General features: G+C 43.5%; 1 protein-coding gene across 9 annotated transcripts in view; it reads right to left on the reverse strand.

Annotated features, from left to right (window-relative positions):
• Positions 1–319: 319 nt before the first annotated feature.
• Positions 320–14210, reverse strand: part of LOC109636081 (arginyl-tRNA--protein transferase 1) — a 50606-nt gene continuing 36715 nt past the window's right edge. For all 9 annotated transcript variants that reach the window (XM_069539024.1, XM_020097630.2, XM_069539023.1 and 6 more), the window contains 2 exons: positions 7027–7147; positions 320–1220 (listed from right to left, as the gene is read on the reverse strand). In XM_069539024.1, coding sequence (XP_069395125.1) covers positions 1042–1220; positions 7027–7147 — 300 coding nt within the window. In that variant the 3' untranslated portion in view covers positions 320–1041. The remainder of the gene's footprint in view (positions 1221–7026; positions 7148–14210) is intronic.

The following is a 14210-nucleotide window of genomic DNA, read 5'->3' on the forward strand; positions in this document are numbered from 1 at the left end:
CAATTAGTTTTTTTACCTTCTATTATTAATTAATTAAGGATTTTCCACTGGCCGACATTGTTGAGCTCAGTATATAGTCCTATAAACAGTAGTCACTATATAGTGTATATAAGTAGGGAATAGTGAGTGAGTGGGTGATTTCAGACAACCTGGGTCTACTCTGCTCAAAGTGTCTTCTTCTCTCCACAGTCAGCAATGCTTCCTCACTGTTGGAACTGTTGGATTTCTCTATAATATTGTAATGTCTCTGCTTTACAATATTGGCGCATACAAATAAAGTTGAACTGAAATGAAAGGAAAGTCACAAAGTCAAAGCAGGGAATTTGCAACCCTTTTATTTGGTTTAATCAAAAGTAACAGTGTCAATATTGAATGAAAAGCAATGAAAGCTATAAATATAACAGACAAAAACATTGACAATGGTGACTTCTTTGCTTTACATAAACCCTCTGATAAAATCTTTACTTCTCGGTGTAGATTGCATCAGCTTGATGATTTCTGAACTGAGCAACTGAGGGCCACCTTCAAAATCACCGGACATTCAATGAGGCAATGCTGACATCTAAACCCATATCTGTTGAGGAGAGCTCTCACCTGTGTGTGGCTGCATGTTCCTTTACACCAGCAACAGGTAGAGGATGGTGCGAAAAGAATCAGAGTGATGAAAACATGATATTAAAATATACACACAGGGTCTGTGTCCCTGTATGGAGGTAAAAATCAAAGAAAATGATGAAGAAGAGCTTAATTGAGAATGAATGCTGCAGAAATCATAGACTAAAAATACACTCACAAAATAAATGTAAATGAGACATCACTAACATATGAGGCCAATGAGTGAGTGGCTAAATACATACAGTAGATGGTTACTGCATGGTCCGAGCCTGTGTAGAGCAAAGCATGGTGAACTACAGGGGCGACAGAAAGCACTTTCACAGACTGAGGAGACACACGGTGAGACAGTAACAGAGACAGACAAACATTGCAGGGAAGTGTGTATTCGCCTTTGTTAAAAAGGTGCAGAGGTGAGACGCTGTGTGTTCAAGCACGGTAGAGCAAGATCCTTTCAGCACAGTCTTGGCCGACCAAGCCGGCGTACTGCTGCACCTCCGTCTCGTCGCTGGAGCCTTTACGTTTGCGGGAGTAGGCGGCGTAAGGCATGACGGTCCGTCTGTATAGCACCATGGCTCTGCCCACGTCCTTCAGCACCCGAGCGTCTCCTGGATACAAGCAGGCACACATGAGAGCATAGTAAGGAGTAGAGTGGACACATAAAGCACAATAAACCTGATTTTCCCTCACTCATTTGACTTCACCTCTGAGTGACTTGGCAGGGAAACGCCATTGTTCCGAGAAGTTGTTAGAGGAGCAGAAACCATTTTTCCCCCTGCAGCACTAATTCCAAGACGCCTCCAAACCTAGGCTCACGGTGGTGCATGAGCAGGCAGGTTCGCTGGCCTTGTTTATGGGGGCCTTGCTCTCCGTTGGCTCTCAAAACTCAGCATCTCATTAGGCCTCTTGTCATGTACTGCCAGCTCCCATCAGACCAGTGAAAACACTGCTAATCTCAAAAGTGTGCATATTTAGGAGCTAAGAATGGTCCTCTGTAGAGTCCGGTGGAAAAAAGGGTGAAAAATGACGACCCACACACTGAAACCCCTGCCTCCAGGAGAGAGAGGCGAAGCCAAGCTGCCCACCGCTGCTGCCAAGAGGACACGCAAGGGGGAGCACAGCAGGGAGCTTCAACGGAGCCAAACTAACCCAGATACACAGCTAATAGGTATCAAAACCCACTGTCAGCGGAGGAGTCCTTCATTTGCTGTCGCTCACTGGAACCTCAGGATCTTGCATATCTCTAGAGAATAACATCCCAGCTCTGCAGTCACTCTAAATGTCATCTTAAAATACTTTCATCTCTCTACTTAGCTCTTATCCCACGTCTTCAGAGTGTTCTTCTTTTTCACCCATTTCCAAAGTATTAAATACATATTGTTCCATCTAAAATACACACCCCCTACACAATTTACACACACAATTTCATCCGTTCAGACTGTCCTGGTCTGGCCTCACTGAGAGGAAGCAGATGAAAATAAACTTCAGTCCAGGCTCTGCGGTGCGGTGGACTAGCTTGCCAGGCCCATGGCGGCACATACGTTGAACAGGAGTTAGATTTGATATTAATAGAGCTCAGGTTCTATTATTCACCACCATTGTTCCATGTTACGAAACTCATGTGGCTCAGAGCTGAGAACTAGTAGAACTAGTGTTCTATTTCCTAAAACATTCACCAGCACTGTGCCAAATCCCAGCTGATCATCAAATCAACTGCGAAAAACAAGATTAAGGAGAAAGAATCTGCAAAAAAACTAAATTTTCTCTTATGCCAGATGTTACCAGATGTACCACATAACTGAATAGAAAGCCAGAAAAGAGGAGCTGAGTAAAAGCAGAAAGCCCACAGGCTCCTCAACTCTTACACCCCCATCTCCATCAAGATATTTTCATATTTCAACCAAGACTTTTAAACTACACAGCCAATTCATGTTTTATTTATCAGCCTCCCAGCACAGTAATGCCCTAACCACTGTTTCCCCCGTCCTCTCCAAAAACTGCTGAGTCACATAATTAAAGAATGCATGATACAAACTTTTAATGAAGAAAATCAGCAGTATGTTAAGTCTCGCCATGTGGGGAAAAAATAGATTTTATAAGATGTAAACAGGTTATGTAACGTCCACATGCCCATAATTTTGCTGCATGAAGAATTAATGTGTCCTGAAGGGATGAAAGTGAAAATATCTCAACGCTGGATACTTCCTTAATAATTTAAGCTTCCGTCAGTATTGTCTTTCTAAGCACCACATGCTTCCTCATGTTTTTTATCAATGTGACAGTCCACTTACACAGCAGTTGTGCAAAGTCACACTGTGTGACACTGTCCCCATGTTGAGATGTTAAGTAGTGAACATTTTACAGACCAGCAGCGTGTAGCTTTAGGACGGTCTATTAATCCTAACAGTTAATCCAAGCGGAGACCCCCTCTCTCTCTCTCCTTCCCTCACTCAAGATAGTCCAAACATCCGTTCCTCACATAAACAACTTTTCTTTTCTTCTCCAGTCATTCTGTCCTCCATCCATGGCACCCTCCTCATTCTGAGCAGCTCCAGACCCTGTTCCTGTCAGGCCCACCGGACGCTCAGTGACACACTGCTCTGGGGTCACAGCTCCTCTGGGTTGGGGTTCAAGGGTCGGGGGGAAGAGGAGTGCTGCAGGTCGGACGTGGAGTAAGAGGGTCAGGGCCGAGGCTAGAGGCCTTGACACCTCGCCACGCTCCTCTCTCTCTCTTTCCATCTCGAACCTTCCAAACACTGACTTAACAGTGGACACTGGTCAAAGGCAGGCCATCGGGTTACGACTGATGACTATGACCCAGTGTTGCAAATTCAAAATGGGGCTTTCTTTTGAAAAGAAAAAGGGCAAAACTGTAATGTAGTGAGTAAGAAGACTTCCCTTTGACTGGAAGACCTGGGTTAAGCCCCGGTGTTAGCACACATCCGCTCAGCTGACCCTGAATCTCTGCGGCTGACCATGAATGTTGACATCCACGTTAAAGAAAGCAACAAGAGAATTCCCCTGCAACATAAAGGATATATCATGAGAGGAACGATATCTGTCTCCCCTGCCACTCTGAACGGGAACAAGACAGGCTGAGAGGCAGAAAGCCTGTGTGAAGAGCAGAGCAAAGTGGCTCTGACAGTGAGGCAAGATATGAAAGTGTAAGTGTACACAGAAAGAGATAGAAATATAGCGGGGAAAGCAGGTGGCTTGGGGGTAATGGCTGGGTGCTCTCAGGGCTGCACTGTTTCCACCACCTACTATTTAGGCTCTGCTGTGCCGATACTGTGGAGACTGTCAGAGTGTGTTTTTATATAAGACATAAAAAGAGGGAGACCAATAGAGTTAAACCTTTTAGATATATAACTTAATGCAGTTCAGATCAGATCAGTGTAGTGTGTGTGTGTGTGTGTGTGTGTGTGTGTGTGTGTGTGTTTATCCTGCTGTGCGGACAATGCCCCTACTTCTGTCTCTCTCAAACCGATTATGAGTGTGTGTGTGAGAGAAGTCACATATGTGTTCTGTAAAGTGTGTGTGAACGTCCGTACATTTGTAGGAGGCCACAACAAGGCCCTGGGGCCCTCGATGTGTCAGCAACAGGCATGTAATCAATGTAAGCCTGCTTTGGACAGAGTTGTGTAAACTTTAGATTAGCTGTCTTTACACACCTCATTAGGACAGCTCTGTAACCCGGTCACCATTTTAACACATATCCGGCAACCCAGTTCTCATCCATCCCTGGGTGAAGCAAGAACCAAGCTCTTAGAATTAATGAAACGAGTTAGAGTTAATTTGGATTTTGCAGACAGTTTATATAAAAACACAGGTTCATTAAATATAACTTTCTGTCAAGTTGGTTTTAGCACGTATATCTCACTCTAACAAATCTATTTCATGCAACAAACCTTGTGTAAGAGTTATTGATAACAGCCTCAGGTCAAGATCAATGATGATATATTCTGTTAAATATTTGTTGATCATCATAATCACATATTTTTCTTTTGTGGCCACGGATAAATGAAAACAGAAACTGCAAAAGAAACTTCCTATAAGATAAATAGGAGATTCCTACACCATTACATCCAGTCAGGACTTTATATTAAGATTGTAACATGTCTTTATTTATAGGCCATAAATAAGCCACACATTGAAAACAGTGTGCCATGCTGCTAACCTGCTGATGACACGGGGCAGGCTGACCTGGTGACTGACTGACCACTGGCCATACTTCTGGAGAAAAATTCACACCGCCACTCATCTGGCAGAGGCCATCCTTAGCCGCAGTTCAACCTCACATTCTTGGCAACAGACCTGAGAGCTAACCATCAAGACAGCTAGCACTGAAATATAATGGCACTGCATTCGCTTGGACAGCCAGGCCTGAAATAATGTCCGGATTTGTCCAAGATCAACATCTCACACAGGAATGGCAGCACCACAAGAGCCACAGACATGCCAACATATGCTGGCCACAGTGAAAATTGCAGACTCCGAGGCCGCCACTTTGTCCGCAGTCATTTGTGCCTGCTCAGGGATCAAGGGTATGATTGACAAGTAAAAGGTCAGACCTACCAGTGGCTAACTGTTAATGGCATGTTGTAAACGACCAGAGTACGAATGGAACTTTAAATGGTTTCATTTCACCTGGGTGGGATGCTTACCCCAGGACTTCAAAAACTAAATCTAAAGCATTAAAGACATGAAAAAAAGTGCAGAATCTATATGAGTTAAGGTTCAGATTATTTATGGATGGTGCGCTAACAGCCAACAAACTTTTTCTCATCACACAACCTGACTCTGCAATAGGGGACAGAAGAAAGGACACTGTGAGTGAAAAATGGCGTTCACCTCTCTGTCAAGTCAAAGTATGACCTCACCACAGTCATACATCCCTCACTCGTCCCCCACCTCTCTGAGAATCAGTCTCAGTGTACAGCCACCAGCCTCCGTCCCTTTCATTTCTAATTTCTATAAAATCATTTTTATCATGTCCCCCCTCTCTCTCCCTCTATCTATTCTGTTATTACTCCCTCTCTTAGCATGCATCTATCAGTTCCTGTTCACTTGACAATCAAATTCTTGTCCTCTCACATCTCCTATTACTGTCTATCAGTGGCTCTTTTCTGTTCGGTGCCTGATTGGTGGTGCAGATTAATGGGGGAAGAGTAAATGGCCGGTACCTGTGCCCTCAATCAATCAGGTTACAAGCACTTACAATATCCACAGTGCGTGTATGAATGTACATATTTAACACCCATACACAATGTACAGACTATGTAAAACACTGTTCAGTTTTATGTCATGAAAATGTATTATCTCCTTTTTTCAGTTTACAAACTCATCTTGTGAAAACAGTTGTATTATTTATTCTTTTGTCATGGAGGAGCTTAATCAAATTTGAGTTAACAACCCCTGATGATGCAGTCATGACGTGGATGGACAGATGGATAGAAATGGTGCAATAGATTTCAATTTTGAGAAATGTAGGAGTCAGTTTACTGATATTTTACTACTTTTTTTAAAAATATATTTTGTATCAATATTTTTCATAGAGTCAAATCAAACAGCAACAGTTAATATCATAGATTATCCCAAATCAATTACTAATATTTAAACTTAGTTTTAGGATTTTATTTGTTCATTTTTCAAACTGTATGACATACTCTATGTGTGATTGAATGTGACACTCTCTACATTACTAGATTACATTACTTATTTTGAAGCTGAGCAGTGATAGACTGTGAGCTATATAATTCAAACAAGTTCAGTTTGGGTGAAGTGGGAGCTGCATGACTCTTACTGCTTATTCACCTAAAACCACCTGGGGCACAAAAATGCAGAACCAACACAGCGGGGTGATAAGAGAGAGAGATTTAAGATAAATGGAGACTGAAAAAGTCAGCTGACACAATAACACAATTACTTGAGAATGAATAAGTCTCTCTGGCCATGCACCAACACAGAAAACAATTCAAAACTCTCCTGTCAAAACTTTCAAACTCACTTACATTCTCCCTGGCCTCAGGCTCTGGTAATGGGCGTCTGCCAGTCTACCGTCTACATGCGGTTTATTGCTGCTGATATCGTTATTCATCTAATGACAAAGCGATCCGTCCATATCGACAGCACTAGCCCTGATCTGACCACGCTGAAAGATCATGGGGAGAGAAGACCGTGTGATCAGATCTTCTGGCCCCTGCTCAGTGACTGAATGCTGCCTTGGAGAAAGCCCACAGTTTTCAAAACACCATTACAGTGAAACGAGATCAGATATGACCACATGGTTCTTGGGTTCATCCAAAATAGCATGTATTAAGAACTGCAGGATCCAAGACTAAACTCACAGCAGCAGCTCCTTTTAGTGTCTTAAATAAATCATGATAACAACAGTGGACTTTTGCATGGTTGTACCTGCATCTGAATCCTGGTTGAAACGAGCGTAGCGGGAGTTCTCCAGCTGCAAGATGCATCGCTCTATTGGTACCCAGGCAAAGGTCTCTGGGCACAGGAGGTCTGATGGCCGGTACTGACCCTGGGGAATGAAAGCAGGACAAAAGGAGAAGGGGTTACACAAACCAGCAGTTCTTTAGTTTATTGATCAATAGGAAATGCCAACAATCTTAAAAGTTGAGTGGCTTATCCAGCAAAAATGAGTCAAGGGGAAGTATTTTGCTTACTGCAGTTTCATAAATGTGAGAATTTTTGTGGGACATTTTGGTTTTTGAGCATTTCAGCAGTTTTCTGAATTTTATTGACTGGTTAATAAATCTAAAAACATCAGAAAAACTAAATCAAAAAGAAAAATACTCATTTCGAAAGGTTTTTTTTTCAAAGGTTTAACAAGCCGTAAATTGACCTCAGGGGCAGTATGAGTGTTGAGGCCTGGATCGAACATTGCTCTGTTTAATTTTAATTTATGCTTCTCTTTGGCAGCAGTCATATGTCGTCTGCAGTGTTGAGCAGGAAACACACAACTGTATTATAATGTGGGCTTGTGAAACGGGTACAAGTCTGTATTTGACCTAACATTTTGGATAGAATATAAACCAAGCTGAACAAGAACAGCTGCGGGGGCAAAGAAAAAAAAGTGAAAGGGGGGGGAAATGAACGAAGAGATGGAGGGGAAAGAGAGCCCCATTATCAGGGACCTGTGTTCTATCACATGACCCCAAACAAATACGAACTGCCGAGATAGCACTGTAAACAAGCAGGCGCCTGCCTCAGGCCTGCTGCACTGTCTCAACACGCACAACATAATAGTTTATGTGACATTAAACTTTAGGGCATTTCATGACCACATCAACTGGGGTGAAAAGGTTTTGGGTGATTAAACTAACAACAACTGTTGTCATACTGAACTCATTGTAAGCAAGAAGAAGGAAATACCATCTTTTTAAAATGCTTTTGTTAGACAAACACCCTGACCACAGCCGATCTGTCAGAGGGCCTATATAGGAAATGTGCTGCCTGTTTTTACACGCAGGATAGGACATGACAATTAATAACTGAGGAAAGCAAAGGATATACTGATAGTCAAGAATGGGTCAGACCCTCATTCAGAGCCACTTTTCTCCACTAGCCTAGAAATATTTAAAGGGTTACAGGTAAAAGGCCAAAAACCCAGAATTCTATAGCTGCCATAGGGGCTGTTTGTAAGAACACACATTAACCAGTCAGTTGCCCTAGACATTTTCCAAAACCTTTTCTCCCAGCCCTGTAGGACTGAGCCCATGTCAGAATACAGCAGGAACATTTCCAAAACATTTACAGTAAGCAAGTGGGCGTGTTGGTGACATTTCTAACATGTGATCAACGGTGAACTGAGAAAAAAAAAACAAGAATGAAAAAGAGGGGCCATACACGTATAGGACACTGACAAAGATGTCAACTTGGAAAGATGTTGAGATTCAAGAGCTGTCGATGTGCAGTAAACAAAGATAGGTGTTTCCCACAGCGGGATTTCTATGTCACGTCCTGCCTCCTGCACGCTCTACCCAGAGGCCACCCCTCGCCTTAATGTTACTGATATTTTCCTGTTGTTGTGAACACATCTGACCTGGACAATCTCCTGCTACATTCTTCATACATGAAAGTCCGTTCATATCTGAAAATGGCTATATGGTCATTCAAAAAGTGTATGTGCTAATACCAACACACAAGGCTGTAAAGAAAAACTCACAAAAGACAAAAACATGCTTTAAGTGCTTCTGCTAACAGATGGATCAAGGTGGAATGCTGTGAATCTGTAACTGCGATGGACACACACATTGATTGGATGCTCTCCATGTCCCAACAACCTACAACCTTCTACAACTGTCAGCACAGTCAGCTTGACACTCTCACACTCTACCTCACCTCTATACACTCTTTCAACACTTCATTGGAACACACCTGTATATGCAGAACACACACACACACACACACTCACACACCTGCTCAGCAGGAGAAACTGGCAGCCTGGCATTGTACTTCAACTCAACCTGGGGGTGCAGGGGGAGGGTGGAATCAGAGAAAACGAGCTGGAGCAGAATGTGAATGGAGCAGCCTTTAAAGAGAAACTGGAAGACTATCTGCACCTTGTGTCAGAATGCATTGGTAAAAGAAATAAGGTGGATTCCTGCAGGCCTACAGTTTGTGACTACAAAGTGAAATGACATATCCACTCCTGAGCTGTGAAGTTACAGCAGAAAGAGAGGCCTATCTAACCAAAATGAGACTCAGAGTCTGCTTATGGCAGAGGCACAATCCCTCTTTTCTCCCCCTGAAAAGAAGAAAGGATACAGAGTGGGATGAAGAGTATGAAAGGACACAGCTATTAGTGGTCTGGACAGAGGAGAGAGAAAAGAAGAAAGGAGGGACAAACTGAAAAGCTTGATTTTCCACTATCTATCTGTCAGCTTCTGTTTTTTATTGGACTGACTTTCTTTATCTTCCCTCTTATTTTTTTTTCCTTCCCCAGGTTGGCTTGAAGGCCCTGTAATTCACAGAAGCCCCTGCAGCTTCCTTGGCTCGCCTTCAGCCCCGCGTTTTCTGCTTTTGCCGCAGCTTGCTCACATCATCCATCTCTTAATCTAACAGTTACTTACAGAATACCAACAGAGAAGGTATTGGTTTTCTCAAACTTCGATTCTTTGTGGAGAAGACTGATGTGCAAAGTTCAACCAATCTAATAACTGAACGTGACATGGCCTTTTCTTACAAATCACTGTTGCTGAGGTGCTATTAGCTCAGCTATAAAGAGGCCACAGAAAAAGCCATTTTCAGACATGAACTCGAGAAAATGTCTGCACAATTGAGTCCAGACTTTCTCCAGTTTGCCTTTCACACATGAACAATGCAGCAGGAGATTCTCAGCTCAGACACATTCACAACACAGAATGCAGAATGTAACAAATTAATTACTGTGCAGAAATCACATTTTCTTTTACCACACATCTACGTCAGACTCAGCCTTTATCACCAAAACCTCTTTTGACTTCTTTGTTGGTGTCCTCTATGTGTGACACTGCTCTTTCATTTAGATATATTTATTTTTTTATAAATGTCAATAACACGCCCTCTCATTCATGGTGAATCCTAAAGAGGATTTCCTGCTGTTTTCTCACATGGAGTCATTTAGGCATTTAATCCTAGTTTTTACAAGGGAGCTGGCAGAACAAACCCTGCAGCCTTTCAATTGCATTCGCACATACAGCCCCTCTAGAGAATGTCAGGAGATTATCCGGAGTTCAGTGCATATCAGAAAGCAGCTGAAGTGTAGTTAGACCATGGGAGACTCCCCAAAAAGCCATGTGATTAAGTTTTTGTGTGAGGATACATGTTTTTTATAGTATACGTACACCAGGATATGTGTGTGTCTGAGGGTTATGCTGCCACTAAACAGGATGAGGCTTTCCAGACAAGGGTTTTGTCCCCCGCTCTTCAGTAGCTCTATTCCTCCCTTTCTAAATAGCCAAAGCCTGCCACACAAACCAATCTGTCACCATCTTTCCTTTGCTTGCAAGTTCAGACAGACATGGCGGTTATGCAGATGACTGACAACCTCTGAAAGGCTTGTTTAGCGAGACAGTGGGGAGAGATGGAGAAGAACAAATGGGCGGAGAAAGAAGAAAACATGTACTAACTTCAGCGGGTAGCTTTGGCTGCCATCAGAGGTGTGAGAAACGAGATGGCGATAGGAGCGAGACGGGAAGGGAGGATAGGAAAATTAGGTGCAGTTGAGAAGAGGGATGGTGTTTTAAGTAAATGGGACATAAACTGAGGGGAGCTGATGGAAGTGATAGGAGCCGTGTGAGTGCCAGGACAGCACAGAGAGATGATGTTGGAAGCCGGGGTGGAAGAGGGAGGGCTTGGAAAGAGGCAGAGGGGAGGTGGGGATATGAGGAAAAAACCCAGATTCAAAACACAAAGAGAGAGAAACTTAACAAAATGGAAACTGTACATTTACAAGTGACAGAACCCTCTGAGTCATAGAATCCTAGTGTTTTGATGATGAACGTGCAGAGGTCACTGTTTATAGGAAAGCAATCTTCTGCAGCGTAAATTTCACAATGAACTAAACTTTAACAACGCAGAGAGGAAAATTACTCAAACCTCATTCAAATAACAAGCTGCCCCAGTGTAAACAATTACACAACCGCCATCATCAGAAGTAAATAAACACATATCTCCACACGGCTGGACACGCAGTTACACAACACTTGGGAGATCTACTATCACTCAGAGCCCCTCTGTGACACAGCATCACCCACTCTTTCCAGGCCACACAGGCTTTATTCTCATTCAGGGAGCAGAGTGAACTTTATGACCAACGCATGGACTCCAACACATAACTGCCACCTTCTTCCTCTCCATCAATGTGCAACCCTGTCCTCAAGTTCTATCTTGTTTTCTCACACCTGTACCTATGATTTATATGAAAAGCAATTAATCAGACACATAAATTGAGTGTTTCACTGCAGGCAAGGATTTGTCATTCGGTCCGAATGAAATAATTTGGCGGTTGTGTTTCTTACAGTCCTGTCAAGGCCAATGTCAGCTGACTTTTTATTGGCTATTGGGACGTGAAGTGTGAATATAAAGTGTTTCAGAAGCAAATGACCACCCATAAGTAAAATACAGATCAGAACAATACCTATAAACTCCCATTTCTCTGAAAAAAATGCACCTTTACATGTGAGACCACACTATGTCTAAAATATCCAGAAGTGGGTTGAGGGTCAGAAATACGTCCATGGTAACTAAATCAAGTGCGGTCCCGGAATGCTCAAAATGAAGGCTGGAGATCCCAAACCCCTGGTGGGTCAGGCACAATGCATATGATACAGTGAAAAGCAGTGAACAGTACAAATTAGTATAAGCAATTAATTTAATTCCTAGACTGACGCCCCAGATCTTATAAACAGGAGCTTTTCTACTGTTTTTTATTACTTTGTAATTTCGTAAATTTAATACTATTCCCGATATAAAATGCAGCTCTAAGCTCTTATGAAAGAGACCTAAGTACCTTCATATCTTCCATTAGAGGGAGACGTTTGGATGATCTTACTCGTCGTTTTATCGTCACTCAGCAGAGTCACAGTTCAGGAGTCTTCTTTCAGGATTGGTGGATGAGAGACCTGGAGAAAGGAGTTGGACCCGTCGCAGTATGAAGGTTTCCCTTCCTCCATCTGCGTTACTTTACACCCACATCTGCTGCTGATTTCCTGCTCATATCTCCAGTTGAGTTTTCACCCACACTACCCCATAGCTGATGTGTATGTGTGTGCACAAGTCAGGCACTGTGCACAAAGTCTAAATGCAGTCTCCACGAGTCTATCCTTGTAAACAGTATCAGTACAGCTCAAATCACTTGAGGAAAGAGCGTTAAGTTATACAGTAATCTGCTGGTCTGTTGGACGCCTACTTTAGAGTGAGACAGAGTGGCTCCAAGATTGTGATGTAAGACTGGTCGCAGAATAGATGAGGTCACTAATGTTAGACCCTCTTTGGCTCGAGCAAAAGATATATTATCCGAAAATAACGTGCCACACAAAAAGGAACTTGTTTTATTATATGGTAGGCCAAGCTTGGACACAATAGTGAATAGGATATTATGTCAGGATAAGCCTATATATTGATTGAGCACTCTTAGAAAGAAATGGACATTTGACCCAAACAGACAAATGTCATATTTGTGGCCTCTTCACAGTATGTTTTTCAACTGGTTGTCACCCAGGACGTGTCTGAACTCGGAGGGTGTACAAAGAGGCCTAGTGTGACCCAGAGGCAGGGAGACCTAACCTAGACTGTCCCAGGCCAGCACTCTGACCCAGGGTCACATTCAGCCGATCTCAACCAAAAACCAATAAACACAGGCCTTGATCCCTACATCCGTACTCTCTCTTCAACGTAAAGCTCTCACAACACACCCCCTCTATAGTCTGAAGACTGTTGAAACACACACATTCTGTCCAGACAAGGGGCCGAGGCTGGGGGGCGCTGGCTGCTGACGGACACATGTAAACAGCGAGGTTCACACAAACAAATGCAGCTTGACAAATAGCACTAAAAACCGAGCAGCCTGGACAGAGGGACAGCACCAATGAAAGACATGTCCAAACAAGCTGTATCTCAGAATACTGGCCCACACAGATGCACTTTCACCACAGTCTGTGACAATATGTAAATATGCATATGTGTGTGAGGTATATGTGCAAGCGTCCTGAACATGTCTGGTGTCTGCGTTTGGGGAGATTTATGCTAACTGCTGCTGTTTAAACACTCGGGGCCCGCCAAGGCCTTTTCACCCTGCTCAACACATTACCACAGAGCGCCCTTCAAATAAAGCTTCCAGGCTGGTAAGTCTCCCCCTTGGGCCCCTATACAATCCCCCCTTCCACCCATCCCACTCAGTACCAGCACTCCCTCGTCCTGGCTATGCGTCACGGCTCCACGGATGACAGGTTAATGAGGAGAAAATATTTTTACAGGATCGCATTTCGACGAAGCCCTGAGAACCAATGGCAGCACTTTTATGGGCATCAGCTCACAGACTGGGTACTTTTATCTCTTTATCTCCTCTGGCTTTACAGGCAGGCGAGCTGTTACGCATGTCTGACACAGACCACAGCTTACTGACTCGTAGTGAGAACTGCAGACCCTAATCTTGGTCTTAAAACTCCACCTCTAACTTCTGAGTGTTAGAAGTTAGCGGCCGTCCACCCACACTCTGAATAAATGTCTCAGTGCATTTACGAGACCAGCTCAGTCTGTCCAACAGTGCTTATCAAAGATCTGAATGCATTCCCTTGTCAAAAAGAAGCCAGGCAGTTCAGACAAAGTGGTGCAGCTGCAGCAGATTTGAAAATAAATAGTGGCAGTGGTAATGGCAAGGCAAACACCTCAGCCTGGCAGCTAGAGGGCTCTGGATCAGCTCAGCATGACAACATCTCCAAACTTGCATTTTCGCCCTTGTGACCTTCACACCTCCCCCTGCTCTTACCCTCTCTGCCACCCGCCTTCACCTAGCTCCGTCCTTCCACCAGCAGTGAGACTGAACAATCTGACCTGACCTCTTGAACTATGCCCCGTCAGCTCCTCACCCTGTCAGCACT

Source organism: Paralichthys olivaceus, chromosome 14 (genome assembly GCF_024713975.1).
Source record: "Paralichthys olivaceus isolate ysfri-2021 chromosome 14, ASM2471397v2, whole genome shotgun sequence".
Lineage (NCBI taxonomy): Eukaryota > Metazoa > Chordata > Actinopteri > Pleuronectiformes > Paralichthyidae > Paralichthys > Paralichthys olivaceus.